At 43.8% G+C, this 24314-nt stretch overlaps 2 protein-coding genes across 2 annotated transcripts; both read left to right on the forward strand.

Moving 5' to 3' along the window:
- Positions 1 to 4388: 4388 nt before the first annotated feature.
- On the forward strand, positions 4389 to 10160 carry LOC127300674 (mitochondrial import inner membrane translocase subunit PAM16 like 2). The gene is made up of 4 exons (XM_051330828.2): positions 4389 to 4555; positions 7566 to 7653; positions 9613 to 9743; positions 9825 to 10160. Exons 1-4 carry the CDS (start codon positions 4553 to 4555, stop codon positions 9951 to 9953), a joined length of 351 nt encoding a protein of 116 aa, XP_051186788.1. The 5' UTR covers positions 4389 to 4552; the 3' UTR covers positions 9954 to 10160.
- A 4427-nt stretch (positions 10161 to 14587) lies between these two features.
- LOC127300681 (UDP-xylose transporter 1) lies at positions 14588 to 18217 on the forward strand. Its single transcript, XM_051330832.2, has 8 exons — positions 14588 to 14832; positions 16357 to 16506; positions 16662 to 16846; positions 16958 to 17025; positions 17123 to 17255; positions 17367 to 17528; positions 17632 to 17910; positions 17990 to 18217. The coding sequence occupies exons 2-8, from the start codon at positions 16383 to 16385 to the stop codon at positions 18119 to 18121; spliced, it is 1083 nt and encodes a 360-aa protein (XP_051186792.1). The 5' UTR covers positions 14588 to 14832; positions 16357 to 16382; the 3' UTR covers positions 18122 to 18217.
- The last annotated feature ends 6097 nt before the right edge of the window (positions 18218 to 24314 follow it).

Raw genomic sequence — 24314 nt, forward strand, 5'->3', positions numbered from 1 at the left:
TTGAGAAATTTTTACTTTATGGTAGCTAAGTAGTCAAACATGTGTCTTCTTTTGGAGACACTACGAACACTATCTTGCTACTTCTGCATCAGCGTTGTTGCCCGCACCATGAGACTAAGGACTGGAAGTAGCAAAGTTGAGGAGCCCTCAAGCTTATGAGGCGATCTGAATATTCTCTACACTCCGTTTGCCTCTTGATTTATGTGGTGAGATTTTTTTTTCCACTTTGTGTCATATGCCAACTTTTACATTCAGTAGTGTGCTTGAAATTCCATCGATAAAACTCATAATCTTACCTGATGAAAAAGGATTGATGATTTATTCCATGTTCTGCAGGAAATATTTTGAGAGTAATTACTCTGTCGTTTCAATTCGAATATATTGTTATGTGGCACTACACATTACTGAGGTACTACATAAGAGTGCCATGAAGCCCGAACATGTTCAACCGTGATAGGAACTTTTTAATAGAATAATCAGAGAAAATATTCATCCACTCTCCTCCTCTATGATGTAGCCTTGTAGTTGATATAGCTCATATTTGTTTCTGCACCTATTACTATAGTTGTAGGATGTGTTTTTCTTTATCGCCGTTCAGTTTTGCTAAATGATATATATTGAGTGTAGCTTTTAGTATCCTTTGCAAGGTGTTTTTCATGTTAACATGCTTCCTTTTTTAATGCAACCATGACAGGAGTGTCATAAGAGGTTTCTCAGTTTGATGCTAAACCTTCTGAGTTCATGACAACGAGATGCATGGATGAGTTGTTGTAAGTCATCACTATACCAATTCTTTTAGCCTTTTGAGACTTCCTAATATATAGATTTCATACTATGTACTTCCTATCATGATTGTAATATGCAAGAATCAAGGTGACACTATGGACCTTTTGACTTTGTATGATGAATAGTATGAGAGTTTTCATGGCATAAGAGACCAGTTCTTTTTAATGTTTAACGAAATATAACTAGTGCATCTTACAAATACCAAGGAATCCAATATCTCTCATAATCCCATTTAAATATGCTATGTTTTTCATGTAATATGTGTTTACTCACTGAAGTATGTATGGATTTTTTTGCCAAATTGGATCGAAATGACAAAAAACACCTCCCAACAAATTTGAAAAAATGATGTGGCGGCAGGCCCGGGAAGTAATCAGGCTGTCGGGGGACGACATGCCGCCTCCGTCCGCGGTGGCACCTTCCACGTCACTATGCCGTCATACGCCACCGAGACAGTGCCCACTTCCGACACCGTGGTGGTCTTTTTTCATTTCACTATGGTCTGATTTGGCAAAAAAGCTCGTATGTATGAAGGTATTTTTAAGTAATATTTAGCTTTTTCTGAGGTAACTATATCCAGAGGTTATGCGGTGAAAACATAATATCGTTAGCCTTTTTTCATTCAACCAATATGCATTAGAATCTCTCATCTAATTAGAGAATACAATGCCTTATCCCTGCAATTTCAGGAGATGGAGCTGTTGGGGAAGCAGTTTTAGTTCCTGGAGGAGCTTTAAACCCATCAGTTCTCACACGCACTCTCTCCCTCATTCTCTCCCCCTCTCTATATATTTTATTTTTATGTTACAGTGGAAAACAGTGGTAGTCATCGACTGAGAAAAAAAAGGTTCGACCTTCTAGCTGACGCAAATCATTGACTTCAAGTTGCATATGATATATGTTTCGACTGATGTTGAAATTCTTTTTTCTATGAGCAAGGAGTAGCTGGCTTATTATCCTTGAAATTTCTATTTTAACAAGAAACGAGAATATGAGGTGCCATCAAATCAATAAGGATCCTTTTGTTAAACCATATCCAATTGCAAGCGTCTTTTGCAACTTTTCACAATATTTATTGTAGTTTGTGTTTATTTTATACATTCTGAAATGAAACCGCAAAAACTCATGTTTTACATATTTAGTGATATATAGATTTATACTGTTACCATATAAAGTGTGATGTCGTCGGAAGCCGCGGTGTTTGTAACCTGGTATCAGCATCAGGTAGAAAACTCTCTCTTTTAACAAAAGTTGCAGTTTGCTGCTCAAGAATTATAAAAAGGAACTTATGTGTATTTTATTCTATAGTTTTCTTGTTCAAAGCCATGCTATTTGTCTTATATATCTCTTTGCAACGTGTTGTCCTATTTATCTCTTTATTGTGCTAATGCACTTTTTTTTCCTGAAACAGTTTTACTCCATAGTTCAGGTGTACAGTGAGTGAGTAAGCAACAGGCTTGACAAGGCAAACAAGTAAAATGAAAAGGCCGTGCTGCTCTAGACAAGCAGGTGACAGACTGAACAACCTACCCGTGTGTGCACAAGCATTGAAAGGACCTAAAATCTTCCCTCGGAAAAATTGAGGAGCTACCGTTGTTTGATCAAACAACGAAGTCACGACAAAGTCTGAAGTGTGGGAGAAAGTGCAGTCATTGAGATTAGAAAAGCGATTACCATGGGTAGATATAATATGATACACGATATCCTTGTTTTCATATTTGTGATTCATTTGAAGTGGTACTTTTTAGACCAGTATATTTGCCAATAAGAAAAATGTAAAACCTTCTTACCCTATTGCATTGCTCATCTAAGCAATGTTGGAATTTCCTTGAGATTAAGATTTCTTCAGATGTGTTGTCCATATATTAGAGACGTTTCGACTTTTCATATTTTTTACTTATTTTTATTCTCATCACTATTTTCTAAGATAGACGGGCGCAGCAACGCGCGCTTATATGGTCTAGTTAAGACATAAAGTCCAATCACCGCTGTAAGTTTTAAGGTCACCGTAACCATGAATTGATATAGCATGCATATTTAAGATTTGGGACATTGTTTCTGTCAATCTCCGGCTATCTCCTCATATCATCATGCAACAGTGACAACCTTATGCATCCCCCAACATATGTGTGCACTCATATATCACTACATAAGATCATCATAGAAGATAACATACTTCCTCCGTTCTCTTTTAGTTTACATTCCAGGAAAAATCAGACAAATTATCAGTGCATTTATTAGTACTACTTAAATTAGTAAACATCAAATCCAAGCTACAGTGGAAATAGTGATATCCAATAGATAAATGATGAACACTTCGTTTTTTGTATTCTTGTTGACTAAAAGCTAGAATATAGAGTATTTTAGAACAAATTTTAGACCTAGAATGTAGAATATTTCAGAACGGAGGGAGTATACTTGTATGCAACCAACAACAAACAATTTCACAATTGACATAAGCAAGTCACTACTCAAACATAGACATAGAGACACAATAGATCATGGGAAAACAATAGATTGCATCACACATCATGTTTGCCAAGAGATTAAAATAGGTAGATGGAGGATGTTGTTGGAGGTGTTGATGAAGATATTGATGATGAACATGCCGAAGGGGGTGGAGTCCACCGAAGGCGATTCCGACAGTAGTTCTCCCCCTCCGAACTCCTTTTGGCGGCATCCTGTTGGCTCTCTGTTTCTTGTTTTCGATCTCCGTCTCTGTATTTGTCAAGGATGACCAAGAGGGGGTATATATAGTCATTTTTATGTCAAAACACGTATGTGAATGAAAGATTGAGGCGAATCAGACGGTCGAGGGTGGAAAGACCCTATGTGGCGCGGCCTGGGCACTGGGCCGCGCCACTGGGCCTCTTTCCCAACCATTGACCTCCTTTGGAGTGGGCGGTGGCGGCGCTTACGTGCTTGTCTTCTTGAAGACACCGCCTTGGAGTCCATGACTTTCTGCAAGAGTTTTGGCAGTTGCTCGTTTCTACACCAGCGGGAGCTTAGAGGAAGCCGGAGCGGCGGCCTCAGATGATGGAGGAAGCAAGGCGGCGACTTCGGAAGGGTTGCCGAACCAGCACCACGAGGGTGGTTGGTTCGTGGCTATGTCATTTTCCTTTTTCTCTCTATTTTCTCTAATTTTTCGGACGTAATTGCGTCCGGGCGACATGTCACTTATACTAGTTGTTGTAAGAGCTTCCCTTTGCTAATACATCGGTAGCCCAATGTTGCGGCAAACATGATCAGTCATTTATCAACCTTCATAATATGAAGCGCGCATTTAGTCCAAAAATAAGTACATCGAAAGGCAGCATTTGCCAGATCATTTAAAAAAATCAATCTGACACCAACTCGATATTATAGCAACTACTCGTCCTTTGTTTTTTTTTAATTAACTCAAATTTAGTTTTTTTTTTTTGAGGGGAATTAACTCAAATTTAGTACAGCAGAGAGTACATATGTTTCCATAACTCTGTACTAACACAAAGCCCAGCCCAGCCGGCCCGGTTTTCGTCTTTCGGAGCGACGCCTCCTCCCTTCGTTCCGCACAATCCAGCCCAGCAAAGTATCAAGCTCTCAAGAAAGAAAAACTAAACAAAAAAATAAGAACAAAGCCGGGTGAACTCACGGACGGCACGCCCCTTCTCGGGCTCTCGAGTCTCGACGTCTCCCTTTCTGCTTCATCCCTCCACCGAGCTGTGAAATCACCTCCGGCGCCGCCTCCCCTCCTCGGATCGATCGCGTCTATCGGTGTCGGCCAACCATGGTAAGGATTTCGCGTCCCTCCCGCCCAATCTCCGCGGCCCCGACCCACACTGTCCGCGCATATGCGATTTCTCCCATTTCTGCGGCTGCTCGCGCGGGTGCGTGCGTTCGCCTTGTTCTGCCGGCGAGATCTGTATTTTCTTAGCGCTAATTGGGCTCGAGGTCTCCAGGATTAGGGACGGGTCGGTTATTAGTGAGTCTGTTCTGTCGGATTAGTGCGGTTACTGTGTGACGCTGAGGGTGCTGGAAGCCTGCAACCACTAGATTCACAGCCGAAATGGGCACTTGGATAAGGGTTACGTGCATAGTATCCAGTATTAGAGGATCAATCTTAAAAAACCGCGGATGGCCACCATTTTACATTACTTCGGATGACAAGGTGCGACAATATGCCCATCCATTTGGGCGTTAAACCATTATGAAATAGACGAAAACCTTCCACACTGTTTTGGGATATTTGCCTAAAAGGCAAACATATAACATTGAAGAATTGATGATTTGACTAGATACTGGCGCCTGTTTGAAAAAAATATTTAGATAAAATCAAATTTCATCATAATCTTAGAAATTGTAAATACCAGCTTCATGCTCAGTTACTACAGAGGGATAACAGTTCCCCAGAGGGATAATCAACTAAAATTTCATTTTCCATCAAACTATCATCGTATCTAAATTTGAGATGAAAAGTTAAGGTCACCATATCTTAGTGACTAAATGACTATTGGAAAACAAATAAAGAAATATAACATGAGTAAAGTAAATCAATAGTTGCATCCCAGCAGGATTGCAAGAGCCACAATACAGTGTATAACTTCCGCTACGAAAGGAACATGTAGGTATAGTTACAGCCTGCAACAATATATTCATCACTGAAATATGCAAAGTAATGAAAGGTGATAATACCTGAATATTTACTGAAAGAAAATTCGGCCCAATAGGATTAAGTTATGATGATTCCTCTAGGCAGAATAGAAAAGGAATTCCTCTAAATATTTCTACAATTTGTGATCAACAGAAAAAAAGGTTCAAGAACGAGTATGAACGCTAATTACCAATGATGAGTGATTGAGCATGGATTTCAATTAGATCAGCCCATTCTTCTATTCAAGTTTCCCGTGCACCTGCCCACACAAACAGAAAATTAGACCAGCCCATTCCAATCCAGCCACCTTTCTAGTTTTATTATCCAAATAGAGACATCATTCACATGAATGGCTTTGAATAAGCACATTCTAAGGCAATAAAGACCTCGGTGAAATATTAAATCAATCTGCAAATACCTGCTGTGTCCGAAGATTGGATTTGGCTATGGAGAAAGGCATGGGCTGTTTGTTGAATTGGATGGCGCCTACGAATTGGATGATGGCACTCAATTACTGAGCTGAACAGCCTGACATCGCCGTATGACCAGAGGAAGATGGACGTGCGTTACAGCGTTAGGGAGGGGGGATGGCCTGGGTAAGAGGAGTCAGCAGGACAAGTGCAGAGGATGCTGGAAATGGCAACAAAAAGTGTTAGGACAGCTTCTCAACTGTGCTTGTTTCTTCGAATAACTACGATCGTTTCTAGAATCATGGTTCGAAACATGAAGTAGCGTAAGAGATGAGATAAATGGACATGATTTGCTGACCCTGCGCCTGTGGGGAAATGTTAGTTAAATTTTCTTTCAACCAAGAAAAAAAGATGACATGGAAAGATGGGTAATGTGGAAGGCTAACAATCCAGGAAAATCAGTTTGTGGGGTTGATCAATTTAGGTATATATAGGATTATATATTTTTCATGTAGAATATGAACTTCCGTATGCTGTTTACCCAGGAAGGCTGCCTTTTCATTGCATGCTTGGGATGTAAACCTTAAGTGTGTTTGTTTCATTATCAGTAACTAGCGGGTAGCAGGTTGACCCACTTTGTGTGGCTAATATGTTGCGTGATTGTCTCAGCACCACATGTTTAGACCCATGTATTGAGTTAAAATGCCTGATATCTGAAAAGACATTTAGAATTCCAATCTTTCAAGGATTTTGTATGATAACATGCTTAATTTAAATTCAAACCAAACTCTCATTTTTATTTTCCTTTGATGATTAGAACATCAATTTTTTCTCTCTTTTCATGATGTTGGCATCCTCGTCCGTGCTCTGTTGCCAGTTGTTGTACAGTTTCCTTGCAAGTCCATATGATGATGTTGCGATGATGCGAACATCAATTTTTTTTTTCTCTTTTCATGATGTTGGCATCCTCGTCCGTGCTCTGTTGCCAGTTGTTGTACAGTTTCCTTGCAAGTCCATATGATGATGTTGCGATGATGCCATTGCTCCAATCATGCTATATAACAAAAGCAAATGTTAATATATGTTCTTCCTCCACACATGCTTCCTTCTGCTAACAGATGCAATTTCTCACAGTCTCCAACGATGATGACATCTTGAATCCCTCTTATCACAACTTCATTTCTTAAATCCGTGATCATTTTCCCTTTGAACTCGATCTCTTGGGTAGTGTGTGCCATACTTACACTGCAGTCTCTAAATCTATTTGTGGCCAACAAGTATTTGTGTACTGTAAATAATTAAGCAGCGCACATCTTTTTTATTTTCTCCAATTAATTGGAGAATTTTATTTTAGTGACCATGGAAGGTCCCTTTGACTTGTTCCAATAATATAACTTTTGTATGAACACAAAGTAGAACTAACACAATTGCTATGAAAATATTGGCACGCCAAGTTCATTCTTGCTTCTTTGATTGGACAATGGAAACAACTCCAAAAGAAACATCAAGTGTGTGGTAGTGACATGATTACAACTCAATCCCCGTGTTTTTTGCATGATTATTTTTTTGAGCCCACAGTGTAGTATCATGTTCATATGAACTTAATTTCATCGTCACCAAATTATTGTTTCATTGGGAAAATTCGGGATCACATTCCTAACGCTGAGGCATGTATCCAAAGCATGAAAAACTCGTTCACATTTTCTGCTCACTGACATCTAGTTTCTTGTTATTTTCAGGCCGGTAAGCTAATTGCAAACCTTATTGTCATGGGCTCTGGGATTATAGGAAGAGCTATGCTTCAGGCATACCGAAAAGCACTTGAAAGTAAGTTTCTTCGCTATGAACTTTGTTCGAACCCACATCTAAGGATGCCCTCTCTGTTCCTAGAGGACATAAATGGATGGAGCTGATGGACAGCTATAATATTTTGCAGTCACCCACTGATCTGGGATAAGTTTTGCTGAAAACAAGTAAAACATCATGGTAATTTTGTGTTACGCAGACTTGTCAGGGTTTTTAAACAATATATTTGTCATAAATATCTTATTTAGTTTCAGTTGTCTTGTGTTGGCATCTTATAGGAAGATACAGATGTTTGCGTTCAGGTTGCTGTAGCTTTTGGTGTGTTATGGTGTATCCTAGTTTTCATTGTTTTGTCATAGTAGTCCCACTTGTGTTTGTGTTTAGATGATTGAATTGGGGTTGTAGTTTCCGGTGTGCTACAACTTACAGGTTATGTCTCTATCGTACTTCTGCTTTGACGCTTGCCAATTTTTTTTTTTTTTTTTTGCGGGAAAGATCCGAATCTATTCCATAAGTTCACAGGAAGTGCAAAGCACCCCAAACATAATGAAAATTACATCGAGGTCCTTGGACCACCTAACGACCACTACTGTCGCTAGAGCAAGCCATGACGTGCTGTTGTCGCCGCTCCCTTACTAGAGCCAGCCTGTTGTTGTTGATGACAATTGAAAAGTCTTCGTGCACGTTCCCCTAAGGACTAGCGCTCCAGAGCCGAATTTGTCGCGATTGAACCCTTGAATTGATCTGAAGCTTGTAACACCAAACCTATCACACACGTAGACTGGACGAGATCCACCACTCCATGGAAGCGGCGACCAGACGAATCCTCGCCCTCCTCAACGCCACCGGCGAGATCGCCGCCGACAAGGTGGAAGAGGAGGCGGGTATACCTTATTCTTGTCCCGCAAAACGCCGTCATAGTCACCATAACGACGATGCCGGCTGACCAAACTCTAACTTTAGGGACCCTTCTACAGCGCCGAGCGCAGGTCCGAGGTCCCCACCTCCTCCAGCCACCGGAGTGGCAAACAGAGAAGGTGGGGACCCATCAATTCCCGTCGTAGACGGCGAGGACGGGCAGATGGCAGCGGTTGCTAGGTTTCCACTCTAGCCGCCTCTGTTTCTTTCGGCGAGGATGCTTGTCGATGTTAATTTCTAATGGCAGCCAGATATTTGTATACATGGGTTTCTATCATCGGAGAGCTTAACCTTATCAAAACAAATTTGAATATTCTATGCTTGTAATCTTAATCTTAGGATATCCCCCAGACGAATTAAAATAGTGAGCTTTTTCGTGCCATCAAACCCTTGGTCTACAGGTCTAGCAATTTGGCAAGTAGATTATTTTTATTACCTGAAAAGAAAAGGATTATCTTCTAACGTTTGCTGCCTCAACATATGGTAGTGTCTACTTGCGATATGCTAAACCTCTGATTTACGCTTACTTACAACTTGCTTTAAAACTCTCCTTCCAGTTGCTTAGTTTCGTATGTGAACATTAAAAAAAATGAAATCAGTTTGGCAACCTTGTATTTCTTTGCTATTGTTAAATGTACAAATAGCTTCTTTCCTTAAGCTGATAATGTATGAGAAGAGAGCATTCTTATCATGGGGAATGTGTGACTCCATAAAAGGAAAATGGGTAAATAAATAGGAATCATGATTTCGTGCTGTTCCTTTGTAATTGGTGATCAAAACACATTGTAATATAAGTATATGATGAGTAATAAATAGGAATCATGATTTTGCATTGAAAAGATTGGAAGTAATATAGCACTTATTTATCAGTTTCATAATAGAAGTATATGTATTGTTTTCAGCCCCGTCTTACAAACATGACATCCCCATTTCTTCCACAAATGAGCTTGTACGAAATGAATAGTACCTGCCAAACCTTGTTGTACTATTTCTGTGAAGGAGCACAAACTTCTTATATATATATGCACCTACTTATGTAGTATTCCTCCTGTATTCTGCCAGATGCAAATAAAACTGGTGTGGCCCATGAAGCAATAAATAATATCCGTCGGACCAGCAAAACAATGACCGAGCAAGAAGCGAGGCAGATATTAGGTGTGACTGAGCAGTCGACATGGGAAGAGATTGCACAGGTCTTCTCTTATCTTCACCTGTTTCCTATACAACTTGCACTATTTGCTTTTGTGGTCCTGACTACAACTTCTCCATTGCAGCGGTATGAGAAGTTATTCGAGAGAAATGCAAAATCTGGGAGCTTTTACCTCCAATCAAAGGTGCACCGTGCCAAGGAGTGTCTAGAAAACGTGTACCAAAACAACAAGCAAGATGGAACTGCAACTTAAAATTGGCATCTTAAATGTCAAGCTGTCTAGCTACACTGTAACATATATTCTTTGCCCCTCTTTATGAAAAATGTGCATACCAACAACGGTCAATGCTGTTGTATATCAATAAGAATCAAGCACAGCCACGTCAGAGCAGCAGAGAACTTAATTTGTGAGGTACCACTGTACTCTTGTACGGCATTAAGTAATTATAGTTTTTGTTTTCGTTTGATGATCCCATGAAACCATGGTGGTCACATTTTCTGTCCATTTGATATCCTCGTGTGAGCGTGAAATCATTTTCTCTTATCATCGGGAAATTTTGGCATGCCGAAACCATGGTGGTCACACAGATTTGGTTCTAACACTCCAAAGCTTATTCGTCTGTTCTGTCGATGGTCCAGTGTTTGGCCGCCTGAGCGTTAGGCTGCCTAACGGAGCATATTGTAAACGGTTTGGTGTCAATCAGCTGCTGAATTCTGGAGTAAAAAACAGTACGGTAGTCAGCAGGCACTATCTGTCACCGATTCGAGATTTTGACGTCCCAATGGCCTGATATTTTCGTGAGCTTGAGCTTTCAACAGCGACGATCTGAACTAACAAGAGTTGAGGTGAGCCAATCCAAGCTAAGGGCAAACGGAAGGTGGATGCGTTGAATAGGCCCGGCAAATGGATCATGAGCAAAGCGTGGAATAGCACATGGAGCATGGAGTCTAGCACCGGTACCGAGACAATTTCACTTATAGTGTTTGTTTGATTTGGATCGAGTCAAAGGATTCTACACCTTTTCCGCGATGCCATCAAACAAACCAAAACCACGATGGGTTTTTTCACTCTTACTATTACGATGTTGTTAGAATCGTGTGAACCAAGAGAATGAATTGGTACATTACAAAGAAACAAATAGCTTAATTTTGTACCAATTGGCAGCTGACATTCTAAAAATGTACGGGGGAGAATAACAGGAAAGTATGATAAGAATGAAAAAAAAAACTAAGGTTTGAAAAAATATATATTTTATAAACTTGGGTGTTCAGTAGGAACAAGAAAAAGACATGATCATAATCAAAAGAGAGATAAGTGCGGCATTTTGTAGCTCTACATGTAGGCCGGTTTTTTTTTAAAAAAAATGGTATTTTAAAGTTCCAAGATATTCTGGGAAAAAAAATCAAAGGTGTTAGTAATGATAAATTCTACAAACGTGCAAAATTGCAACTGAAAATACCTTATAATTTAGGCAGTGTAAAAATAACAAATATGAAAATTTAAAGGAGTGAACGGTACAAAGTTTGAAACCTACAAAAAAGTCAGATTTTGTAATTTTTTTGTGGCCCAAAAAACAATGTGTTTTCAGTTAACATTTTGTACGTTGATAGAATTCATCATTATCATCAACATCTAGATTGTTTTTCAGTTTTTTTTAACTTAAAAATTGCATTTTTAATTTTTTTGAAAATAATAGACCTACATATAGCCCTATCTACATTTGTAGTTTCTGATGAAGATATGTCATCAAATTCTAGAATGTTGTGTCACCATATACCCGGTCTCAGTTCTGAAGTGAGGGAATGGATTATAAAATTTTCGCATTTTACCTTTGAAGCTAGATCAACGGAAATTATCCTTTACTTTTCTTTTCATCAACATTTTTGAACCAAATGGAGGAATAGTGTGTGAAAGGATTTTATCCCCAGAAGGTGAGAACCAACCATTGGTTGAATGAAAAAAGTTTACTTGTGGTAGCGTGTGTATATGTTCGCATATATATTACTTGAAGTTTGTAAACAAAACAAAAAAAGATTCCTTATAGACTTATCTTGTGAGCCAAAGAAACCTTGCATGGAGGGCATAAGCTTCCGAGTCTCCGAGACCTTGCAATTTTGCAAGTTCATACTCTAGGAGTCACAAGCTACACTCAGGATGCCCATAGAATTGCTCTATGTCACAACACCACTAGTGATCTAATCTATTATGTCTGTTTTGTTTCTTATTATAAGCTCAGTTTCCTTGCTGCCTCTATTATTTACATGATTTCGATGTGTGTATTCTCCGCGAAGTCGGCAATAGGACGCCTTTGTGTGGCGCTGGTCGGCGGATCGGTTATTCTCCGCGAAGTCGGCATACTCTGCTTTGCTGGGACCGTGGTGGCGCCGATTGGTTCGGAGATTTGGCGCTCAAGGGTGCCGTATAACTGCAAGTTCTTCGCTTGGTTGGTGTCTCGCAACAGATGTTGGACGGCGGACAGGCTGCAGCGGCGCGGCTTGCCAAGGCCGGCCGCTTGCCCCCTTTGCGACCAGGACCAGGAGACGCTCCAGCACCTCCTGCTTGGTTGCGTGGTCTCTCGTGAGGTATGGGCTTGGGTGCTAGCACGGTGGGGCAAGCTGGAGTGGATGCCCGGCGTGGACACGGAGGTTGTGCCCTGGTGGACCTCGCTCAGTTGCACCAAATCTGTGAGGAGGGATATGTGGACGGCTATCATTTTGGTTTTTTGGTGTATCTGGAGGCATCGTAACGAGGTGGTGTTCAATGGCGCCACCCCCGCAGCGGCGGCCATTAGGCATAGGATTAGGGAGGAGTACCAGAGGTGGCGTGTAGCTAGGCTTTTCCGCTCGGAGTCCTTTGGATTTCCCGAGCCTTTTCCTTTTTCGCGGAGAGATGGAGATTAGCTTTTCCTTCAGTAGGGGAGCTGCCACCCCTTGTTGGTAGTGATACATGTGGTTCGGGCTTTCTTGCCCTTTCTTCTATATAATTAGTACACCTTCCAGGGTGTATTCTCGAAATGATTTCGATGTGTGTATCATTGTTGGGGTTCTAGTTATTGGCTAAGAAATATTGATTACCGCGACTTTATATCAAAAAGGAGGAAAATATGAAGAAAAAAAATCCCATCTGATTTTCTTCATACATATGGTAAAATCTTAGTTATTAGTCCACAATGCTTTTTCCAAATATTATGAAAAAGATGGTACCATAAGCCCGATTCTTTGTACTACTTACTCATTGCGAATGTTAAAGTCGGTCACTGTCGTTGCCTAATCGACGGTACCACAGAGGAGGGATCCTCCCGAAGGGGGGAAGTAGGAGCCATTGGGCGGAGTGCTAACGGGACGGTGGTACGCGAGTTACCCAGCTTCGGAACACGATGCATGATGGCATGACCTACTGCTGCTTGTCTGGAATTATCTGGGCGTTTTCCCGTTGTTACAATGAGTTGTGGTTGTGCCTCTAGAGCTCCCTGGATCTGGCTTATAAAGGCGCCAGGATCTAGGGTTTCTACGGAGAGTCCTAGCTGAAATACAATATGCCAAACTACGAAATATACATTTCCTGCACGTCAAGGATCCGCCTACTACCTAAAATGTCGTACTGGATCCGGCTACCTTGATGGGCCTTGCCGGATCCGACTCCTAGCGCATGTTTGTTGGGATCCGGCTCCTTGTTCCTAGGCTGGACTTCTTCCATCCTGATAACAACAACTGGGCTGCCCGATAGGCCATATGCCACCATCACCGTCTGTGGGCCACCCGAGTTTGCCGGATCTAGACATTATCGATGGTACACCCATGAAGTATACCTACAATAGTCACCCTTCCTCCACGCTCAAGGGACTTGGATGAACCGATAGTTGTAAACCTAACTTTGTCGCCTAGGACGTGGCCGTATAGAAGACGGAAGTAGGCTGACAGAGGATGAGGGGAGCACACCCCTTAGTTTTTTCTTATGTCTCTTAGACTACTCACAATGGATATATTGTAGGTAATATCATGCATGCAAAAAAGATGATGTGCCACTGTAATTAATGATTTGGGAGATCATATATAGCGGTATCATAGGTAGACACCGTATCATAATAACGCACAGTACTAGGAAAATAAATGTTAAATAGACCTCATACACATATTTGCATTGAGATTCTACAAATCAATAAATATAAGAAGACTGTATTACTAGAACATGATACCATGCATTGTGAAGATAGAAACATCTACTAGTATCATACGCATGGTACTGCTATATGATACTATGGATTGTGACTAGGACAACGATGCATTGACTAGAAGATTACAACTCCTGGTTTGAAATACTCCCTCTTTCTAATAAAATTTATATGGGATCTAATTAAGTTTAGATATGTATCTACATATTTTTGTGTGTAGATACGTTCAAAATTTAAGACATCTAAGACAATTTTTGTGAGATGGAGGGAGTAGCATGGACATGATGCAACACAATAAATACTTCCTCCGTTGTATACGGGCACTATTTTATTTTTTCTAAATATACGAAGAAAACAAAATCAATTAATAAATAGCACGGTTTTATGTTTGTAAACTTCTCGTGTTCCGGTCTTGTATAAATAAAATATTTTTTAGCAGTGACCTTGTATTTAAGAACGGAGAGAGTACAAACATGAATACATATATATTCATTGGCATATATTTTCGAGATATCTTAGCAATACTGCATTGATTCTTCCCCTTAAAACAACAGCCTGGATCAAAATCTCAATGGCAGGGTGGGCGCACGGAGCGAAGCGGAGGCGGAGAACATTCGGGGCTTCGGGTTCGGGGGCGAAGCGAGGAGCCGACGAAACGAGACGAGACGAGACGATGATTGTGACGGCGGGCGCCTGAGTTGTTCACCACCTACCCTCCCCGAGACTTTCCACCCACCTGATCACACCAACAGCAACTACAGCTAGGCCTAGGCGCAACCCACGAACCAACGATTTCATAAGACCACCCGGCCATTTCTCTTCTTCCTCCCCGGAGACACACCAGCAGACCGACGACCCCTCCTCCTAATCGAAGAAGATCTCGCCGGAGCCGTCTCGCGCGGCACGCCGGACGATCTCGCGGGGGACAAGGACCGACGCGCAACAGCTGATCAGCCGGAGGTACGTACGCCCGCCCGTTCCCCCTGGGGTTTTCAATCTCATCTTCCGCGGGAGGATAGCTATTTAGCCAAGGGAAGGTACGTTCCGCCTTGGTTGGTCGCCACCGGGTTACCGGCGGTCCCCGGGCGCGCGACGCGATCAGCGGCCCGACAGGCGGCGGCGCCGCTGTCGCTGCTTATCCCGCGACCTGTTCGACAGACTTCCGCGCCGCGCGTCCGCGGTTTCGTTTCCCAATTCTGCCGCACCGCTAGATTACCGAATGGACAGAGCCAACCCGCAGCGGCGGCGGCGCCGCGGTCTCCGCCAGGCTGTGCTCGATCGTGCGCCGCCGCGAAATAACTTCGACCTGGCACGTGGCGTACGTCTATGGCTGGCGTGGCGGCGGCGCGCTGACTGGCCAGCCCAGAGGTCGCTTCCCCCATTTGTCCCGACGCCAAACCCTTCTCGTCCCGCTCCGCAAGTTGCGTGCAGCACCTAATTTTTGGCAGCTGTCGCCGTCCGTCCTTCCTGCCGGAAATATCTCCGCCTGTTTCTTCTTCCGTGATAGGATACGATGGGATGGGATGGGTTCGGCTCACATTGCGGGAATACTCAAACTAGCAACTTGGTCATTTTTTTTCTACCACTCGCCTCCATGTCCGGTCTCGGGATCGTCTTTGCATGTGTTCTCCAGCACTTGCCTGTCCGCCATGTTTGACTTCACTACAGTTAATCCCCCAGCCGAGCTAAGTTAGCCACCATGAACACATTGAAATTCAATTTTCCAATTAACAAGCTGGCTAGTACATGTCATCAAACTAACAAGTGAGTCAGCAATTGTTGCACCGCCGTGATCGGCAATCCCCCACTCCCCCAGCCGAGTCAATCAGTTAGGTTCAGTGCTATCCAGTTCAACAACGCTCTTTTTTGAGTACTCATTGGCAGATTTGGTGACATATGAGTGGTCACACGTACTGGGCACGTACTGTATTGGAATCATACTGCTGGAGTATTGTATCAGCATCTCCCCCGAAATCGAAGTATACCAGCCCGTTCCATGCTGGCCTGATGTGACCACGCAACGAACAAGCAGGCGGGTCATCCGTAGTACTACACAATACTCAAACTGACACTTCAGGCTCCAAGGACCGCTACTGTTTGGCCTTAATTTGCCCATGTCACACTGTCACTATCTGCTGCTAATTAGTGGTGCGTTGCACACAGCTACACGAAATCCTCAGTTATCTACTAAGAAAAATTTAAGCTACAACTTACAGATGAAGCCACGTGAAACTTCAATTCGAGTTACGGCTAGAACGTGGGTTCGCACGTTTGCTGCCGAGCCGTGTCAACGCCCGATTTCCCAGGCCGATCTCACGTGTTACCTTGATGGTGCACAATGGTAGAAAAATTAGTCAACTTAGATAGCTCTTGCTTCCTCCTTCTCCTATACTACTACATCGCTAGGTTGCTTCAAGAATCCTCTTCCGTCACTCTCACATACATAGCTTCTCATTCACCATATGGGGCTTCTTGCTCGACCAGGGAAGAGGGGTTCATTGGAAGGGGAGATGTCGTCGGACGGCGGGACCTCCCAGATGGGCGTCCTGGGAGCGCTGGGCCTCTCGGTCACGTCGTCGGTGGCCATTGTCATCTGCAACAAGTACCTCATGGGCAAACTTGCCTTCATCTTCGGTCAGTACTGCTTTCAGGGGTTCAGACTTTCAGCACTGCTGCTAGCTGTGTACTCCCTTCCACAATTTGTTTTTGCCAAGTGCATAGAGAAATGCATTTGATCTTTGTGTACGGAAAGTTTTTGATCTCTGTCTGATTGCAATTTGGGAATGCAGCGACGACGCTGACGAGCTGGCACCTGCTGGTGACCTTCTGCACACTGCACGTCGCGCAGCGCCTGCGCTTCTTCGAGCCGAAGCCAATCGACACTCAGACCGTCATCTCCTTTGGATTTCTTAATGGGATCTCCATTGGCCTCCTCAACCTCTGCCTTGGGTTCAACTCGGTTGGCTTCTATCAGGTAAGCATACATCCTTCATCCCACTTTGCCCGCCCGGCTGGCCCCAAGCATGCATACCTTTGCATTTTATTTTCTTACTCGTGATTTTGCTGTTTTATCCCCTTGCTGCAGATGACCAAGCTGGCCATTATACCCTTCACCATAGTCTTGGAGACCATTTTTCTGAGCAAGAAGTTCAGGTGCTTCTCAGATTCCTTCTCACATTTCAGAACCTCATTGCACAGTTGATCTTGTAACAAGTCCAGTCCTCATGCTTCGCAATCGTTAACTGTGCAGTCGGAGCATCAAGGCCTCTCTCATGGTCCTCCTCCTAGGAGTCGGCATTGCGTCGGTCACCGATCTCCAGCTCAACCTCCTCGGCTCAATCATCGCAGTCCTCACCATCGCGGCGACGTGTGTCTGCCAGATTGTATCCTTGTTCTTCCTCCACATTAACTCTATTGCAGGCTTACTGAACATGTGCAGTTTCTTTGACCCTGAACTTTCATGCCCATGACATCTTCCTTGACTTTGAACAAAGCTCACCAACCAAATCCAGAAGAGGCTCAAGGTGTCTTCCACCCAGCTCTTGTACCAGTCCTCGCTGTACCAATCCGCCGTGCTGCTCATCACCGGGCCCTTCGTCGACAAGCTCCTGACCAACAAAGATGTCTTTGCTTTCCCCTACACCTTCAAAGTCGTGGTACGTGTGTGCAGCGGAAGCAGAACGAAGGAGTTAAACTTATCGGCGTAGAAGAAAGTGGACAACTATGTGCTGAGTTGAGCTGAATCTTTCTGTTGCGCAGGTGTTCATCCTGATGTCGTGCACAATCGCGGTGTCTGTCAACTTCAGCACGTTCCTTGTGATCGGCACGACATCGCCAGTGACATACCAGGTGTTGGGCCACCTCAAGACGTGCCTCATCCTCTCCTTCGGCTACGTCCTGCTCAAGGACCCCTTCACGTTCCGGAACATGGCCGGCATCCTCGTCGCCATCTTCGGCATGGGCCTCTACTCCTACTTCTCCGTCTCCGAGAGCAGGAAGAAGAACGAGGTCGGCCCAACGCTGCCCGTCAACACCCAGGTCAGTACATTTCCTGATATGTTGGTTTAGTATCTGCATGTCGAAATGACATACGACTAACCGATGTGCGACGTTGCAGATGAGCGAGAAGGACTCTGCGCCGCTCCTCGGTGCAAAGACCTCGCCGTGGCAGGAGAGCAATGTGTTGGAGAGCTTCGACGACGTGCCGAGGACGGCGAAGAGCGCGTTTAGCCGGCAGATGAATGCGTAGCTTCTTAGGATTGGAGGGATGGTAGAGATACAGCAAAATGTATTCTTTTCTCGTTGGAGTTTCTCTCATGATGAAATGTATTCTTTCCCGAGCTTCTGAAGGTGGTGCTGCAGTGTGATTTTAGGACCCAAGAAAGTTATAGACGGTAGCTCGGCAATCTCGCAACCAACTTTCTAGAAGTCAGCGTTTCATAGGGTATTTTTCCGTCGAAATTTGGGAAAGGATAGTTCTTTGTTCTTTCCATAAGCTTTAATTTGCCCCGATCATTCTCTTATTTACAACCTGGAACACTTCCCTAAAAAAAAACCTGAAACACGTCAGTTATAGGTGTCATGGCAGACGCTTATGCACTAAGGGAAGGATTCTGTTTAGCACAACATTGGGCTGTAACAAGTTCATCATACAATTAGACAACTTGGCAGGTCATTGATACAATGTTGATGAATGGTTTTTCATCGATGTCGTCCGCAGAACTTTTTGATGATTGTCATATTCTATCATCGGATTTTGGGAGGATCAAGTTTGAGCATTGTAATAGGGAAGCCAACAAGGTGGCTGTCGTTGCCTACTCGACGGTACCTCGGAGGAGAGATCCTCACGAGGGGGAAAAGAAGTAGGGGCCATAGGACGGAGAGCACTCGGGACGGTGGTACGCGATTTACCCAGCTACGAAACACCTGCTCGAAGACAGGGCCTACTGCTGCTTGTCTGGAATTATCTGGACGCTTTCGCGTTGTTACAATGAGTTGTGGTTGACTCGCTTCTACCTCGAGATCTCCCCTCAGAGCTCCCAGGATCCGTCTTATAAAGGCGGCCGGATCTAGGGTTTCTACGGAGAGTTCTACCCGGAATACAAGTTGTCTTACTACGAAATATTACATTGCCGTGTACGTCAAGGATCCGCCTATTCCTAACTTGTCATCATGGATCCGGCTTCCTTCATGGTCTGTCATGGATCTGACTCCTGGCATAGACCTCCAAGGATTCGGGTACCTCTGTAGGTCGGTTCAGATCCGGGTACCTCTGTAGGTCGGTTCGGATCCGGCTACCTTCGTAGGGCGGTTCGGATCCGGCTACCTTTGTAGGGCGGTTCGGATCCGACTACCTCATAGGTCGGTTGGGATCCGGCTCCTTGTTCCTGGGTTGGACATCTTCCATCTTATCAACAACAACTGGGCCGATCACCACCATCTGTGGGCCACCCGGGCTTGTCGGAATCGGACCATGTCGATGGTATACCTATGAAGTATATCCATAACAATAGCCCCCGGAGTTCTCCAAGATTCACCGTTCTTCCATCCAGCTCAGCTTGCGCATGTATCTTCATCCTTTGGCTGGAACGAATAATAGAGAATCTTGAAGGGTTCCAAACTTCATATCTCCAACCAAGTATGGATCGTAAACTTCATGATCCACTGGTCGGATTCTTCGGAGATACCATCCAACGTAATCTTCGGTATGGATCCGACTAGCAAAATGTAGGTTCGGATCTGACTAGCCAAAATATAGGTCCGGATCCGACTACCAAAATATAGTTGCGGATCCGACTACCAAAATGTAGGTGCGGATCCGGCTATCAAAATATAGGTGCGGATCTGGCTACCAAAAATTGAGGTGTGGATCCGGCTACCAAAATTCAGGTGCGAATCCAGCTACCAAAATCAAGGTGCGGATCTGGCTACCAAAAATTGAGGTGTGGATCCGGCAACCAAAATTCAGGTGTGGATCCGGCTATCAAAATCAAGGTGCGGATCCGACTACCAAAAATATAGGTGCGGATCCGGCTACCAAAATTCAGGTGCGGATCCGACTACCAAAAATATAGGCTCGGATCCGGCAACCCAAAATTCAGGTGCGGATCCGACTAGTTAGCCGGATTTTCGCCATCTTCTAAATTTTCTTTACGTAACCATATGTAGCCCCCGAGCGTTGAGTCGGCTTGCTCCAAGGAGACTCGATGCTCAGAAACTTAGCCCCCAAGCGTCAAGGTGGAAATTTTTCGGCTTGTTGCTCCTAAGAGAACTTCATCGATGTAGCCCCCAAGCGCCAAGGTGAATTTACTTGAAAATCCGGTTTGGAGCTCTTAGAGTAGCTTTATATTTTTATGTGACTTAGGAATATCATAAATCTCAAGCATGTAGGCGGAAATTTCCATCACTGATATTCGAAAGGAAACACACTTTTCACCTGAGATTGAACGCAGCCCCCAAGGGTTGGGTCTGGCTAAGCATAGCGAAATCAAGACTCAAGTTGCTTTTCCAGCTGTGCATGCTACGAATCCTCCTAACCTTCTCTCATATGGATCCGGCTAGCTTCCCCTAGGCTTCGCGCAAGTGCTAGGCCAGCTTGAAAACACCTTAGTTCGAGGACTGTTGAAGGTCCAAGCGTCATGTACCTGATACATAAACATAAACATAAAAATATGTTTGTATTAAATTGTTTCTTTGATCATGTTCAACGAACAAATGTAAGGCGAAACAAAAACGGCCTTTGAATAAATGTTTTAAGCTGAAACTATGCAGCAGTTGAACAACATAAAACTGTCAAGGCGGAAACAACTCGACTATCTTGAACAGTTAATGTAATTTATATGTTTTAAGCAAGTGTTGGTTTATCCGTTCTTCTGGTTTATATGCTTGACTTCTCGCGAGACGGCAAACTTTAAACATAGAACATCTGCTGATAGCGCTTAATAGCGAAACAATCAAGAACCTCAGAAACAGAGGCCGACTTTAAGTACCGAGATGTTACTACTAAGGAATCCACAGATAAAACAACATAAAACGTGTAGGCCAGAAAACTTAAGCTAACGCCTGAAAGCGGAATTTTTGATGCGTACTGGAGCCTTAAGCGGCAAAAACAGTACAAAGTTTTTCACGAGCGCGAGGCAAATCGTGGGAAAGATATGACCAACAGTGAAAGCGGTAAAAGACTCAGGATATGAGTGAACCAATCTTAATCTCATGATCATAAAATTTTAAAATATTAAATATAAATAGGGACTTAGCTGTTTGGAGCGGAGTCAACGTCGGTCGTGGCGATTTTTCTTCGGCGTTCCGTCGAGCCGGTGTGAGATTAATTGTCGCGGTGGTCCTCTAGGTGCGGATCCACCTACCAAAATTTATGTGTGGATCCGACTTCCAAAAATTTAGGTGCGGATCCACCTACCAAAATTTTGGTATGGATCCGGCTTCAAAAATAGGTGCGGATCCGACTACCAAAAATAGGTATGGATCCAACTACCAAAAATATAGGTGCGGACCCGACTACCAAAAACGTAGGCTCGGATCCGGTAACCAAAAAATTAGGTGCGGATTCGACTACCAAAAATAGGTATGGATCCAGCTACCAAAAATATAGGTGCGGATCCGACTACCAAAAACGTAGGCTCGGATCCGGCAACCAAAAAATTAGGTGCGGATCCGACTACCAAAAACGTAGGCGCGGATCCAGCAACCAACAATATAGGTGCGGATCCGACTACCAAAAACGTAGGCTCGGATCCGACAACCAAAAATAGGTATGGATCCGGCTACCAAAATATAGGTGCGGATCCGACTACCAAAACCAGGATTTGAAATTTTCAGATCTAAGGCGGAGTCTTCCTTAGGAAGGTCCAGCAACTCAGATCGAATCTTTGCAGCTTCGTCCACGACGGTCGTATCTGCAATACTTACCAGTGCGTTTCCGTCGAAATCGTCAGTCTCACCGATCAAGATGTGTAACCCGCCGATTGGGATGATGAAGAACTTGACGGGGTCTGTCCTACTCGGAATCCAGAATTCGACAGAAGGACGATCGGAAAGTTGAAACTTCCCATGGTGGAACCCTCGTTGCCTACTCGACGGTACCTCGGAGGAGGGATCCTCACGAGGGGGAAAAGAAGTAGGGGTCATAGGGCGGAGAGCACTCGGGACGGTGGTACGCGATTTACCCAGCTTCGAAACACCTGCTCGAAGCCAAGGCCTACTGCTGCTTGTCTGGAATTATCTGGGCGCTTTCACGTTGTTACAATGAGTTGTGGTTGTCTCGCTTCTAGCTCGAGATCTCCCCTCAGGGCTCCCAGGATCCGGCTTATAAAGGCGGTCGGATCTAGGGTTTCTACGGAGAGTTCTACCCGGAATACAAGTTGCCTTACTACGGAATATTATATTGCCGTGTACGTCAAGGATCCACCTATTCCTAACTTGTCATCATGGATCCGGCTTCCTTCATGGTCCTTCACGGATCTGACTCCTGGCATAGACCTCCAAGGATTCAGGTACCTCTGTGGGTCGGTTCGTATCCGGCTACTTTCGTAGGGCGGTTCGAATCTGGCTACCTTCGTAGGGCGTTTCGAATCCGGCTACCTTCGTAGGGCGGTTCGGATCCGACTACCTCATAGGTCGGTTGGGATCCAGCTCCTTGTTCCTGGATTGGACATCCTCCATCTTGATCAACGACAACTGGGCCGCCCGGTGGGCCATATGCCGTCACCACCATCTGTGGACCACCCGGGCTTGCCGGAATCGGACAAGGTCGATGGTATACCTATGAAGTATATCCACAACAGTGACGCACGAGCTAGCTAGGCATAGTTTTTTTTGAATCATTTAGATTGTTTTTGGGACGATGATCTCCTAGCTTTTTATTTCCGAAACTCATAAATGATGTATTCCTTCCGTCTATAAAAAGATGTCTCAATTTTGGATATATTTAGATACTAAAATAGGTCTAGATACATTTAAATTTTGACAAAACTGAGACATCTAAACAGACGGGGGAGTAGTTTATTTACATATGAACAAAGCTTGCCATATAGCCTCAAGTTCTTACAGGTCATGTTTTAGTGACCAACGATCACTAAATTAAACGAGAGAAACAAGATTAGTCCGGTGACCCAAACAAGGTTTAGCTCCTCTGTAAACATATGATCAGTTTGCGGTTGTTCAATTGTGATGTGCTTATGTTCTCTTGTTGAAAAAAGTCATATACTAATAAGTAGGTTAAAGCTAGTCAAATAAACACTAAAATAAGGCAAAAGTGGGTGAGACAAACAAGATCAAGATATAATCTACTCTTAATTTCTTATTTGCTCCATTGAAAACTATGGCATCCAATTAATTATTCAAACAAATCCATGTGTTTTCCTATGTTGCAACCAACACCCATATCCTTGTCTAACTTCAAAACTTGATTCTCCAACGATCTTTATATCTCTCTCCTCCCCTTTTTTTCGTTACGTTTTGGGCTCTCTGTGTTAACTTTTAGCCACTCATGCAGAACTTTAATCACTGTTGTTAAGTTTTAGTCATTTTTGCTACTATTTTTCTTAGTTTTGTATTTGTTGCATGCTTTAATTTAATCTATTCTCTTTCTCCTCCCGATCCCGAGAGCTCGTCGGAGCTGGTGACGCCATAGTGACCGCACGATGGCGAGACTTGAGTAACCCGAAGTAGAGTGGGCGGTTTAGAGGGATGACCAGGGTGGCAGTGACGTGGGTGGTAGGATCATGCATTTTGGCGGATGCCGGGGGATGGGAAAGAGGTGGATGTAGTGCGGATCTGGAGAAGGATCCTGTGGCAAGCCGTGCGGATGGAGCACAAAAGGTAACTGAATTTAAAAAAGAGTGACACCCTAGCTTGGCAATTTGGCACTTTACATATGCCGAATTTGGGTGGCACGGACATTTAGTTCGACCGATGTGGGAAGTGGAGGAGAGCATGTAAGCCAGGCTCTCGACTAGGAGGCTCACCTCCTCCTGCACATCGACGACATACCTCGCGGCACAAGCAACCGCTGCAACTCCCGCGTGCTATGCTCTTGTTGTGATGGAGGAATGGAGTAATGCTCATGTGTGGGATCTGAAATCACGATTATTTTGTAGATTCCGCTGCAGATCTTCTACGAGTGTTACACTAGCTCATCGATCAAACCAGGGGCGGACCCAGGTATATCCGAGTGGGGGCATGTGCCCCCACGATTTTTGAATTCCTTCACTATTTGTGCATAGTTCGAAGGAAAGTTACTGAAATTCTGCAAAATTAGTGAAGAATTGCCCCCACTCAGATGATACGCCCCCAGTCAGACTTTGTTTTGGGTCCGCCACTGGATCGAACCCAAACATAACTTGCAAGAAGCAATGCTTAATCTGCTATTTTCTGTTCTTTTTTAATTCGGTCTAAAATACCGTTTTCACTGACAATACGGCCGC

This window comes from Lolium perenne, chromosome 1, assembly GCF_019359855.2.
Source record: "Lolium perenne isolate Kyuss_39 chromosome 1, Kyuss_2.0, whole genome shotgun sequence".
In the NCBI taxonomy this organism is placed as follows: domain Eukaryota; kingdom Viridiplantae; phylum Streptophyta; class Magnoliopsida; order Poales; family Poaceae; genus Lolium; species Lolium perenne.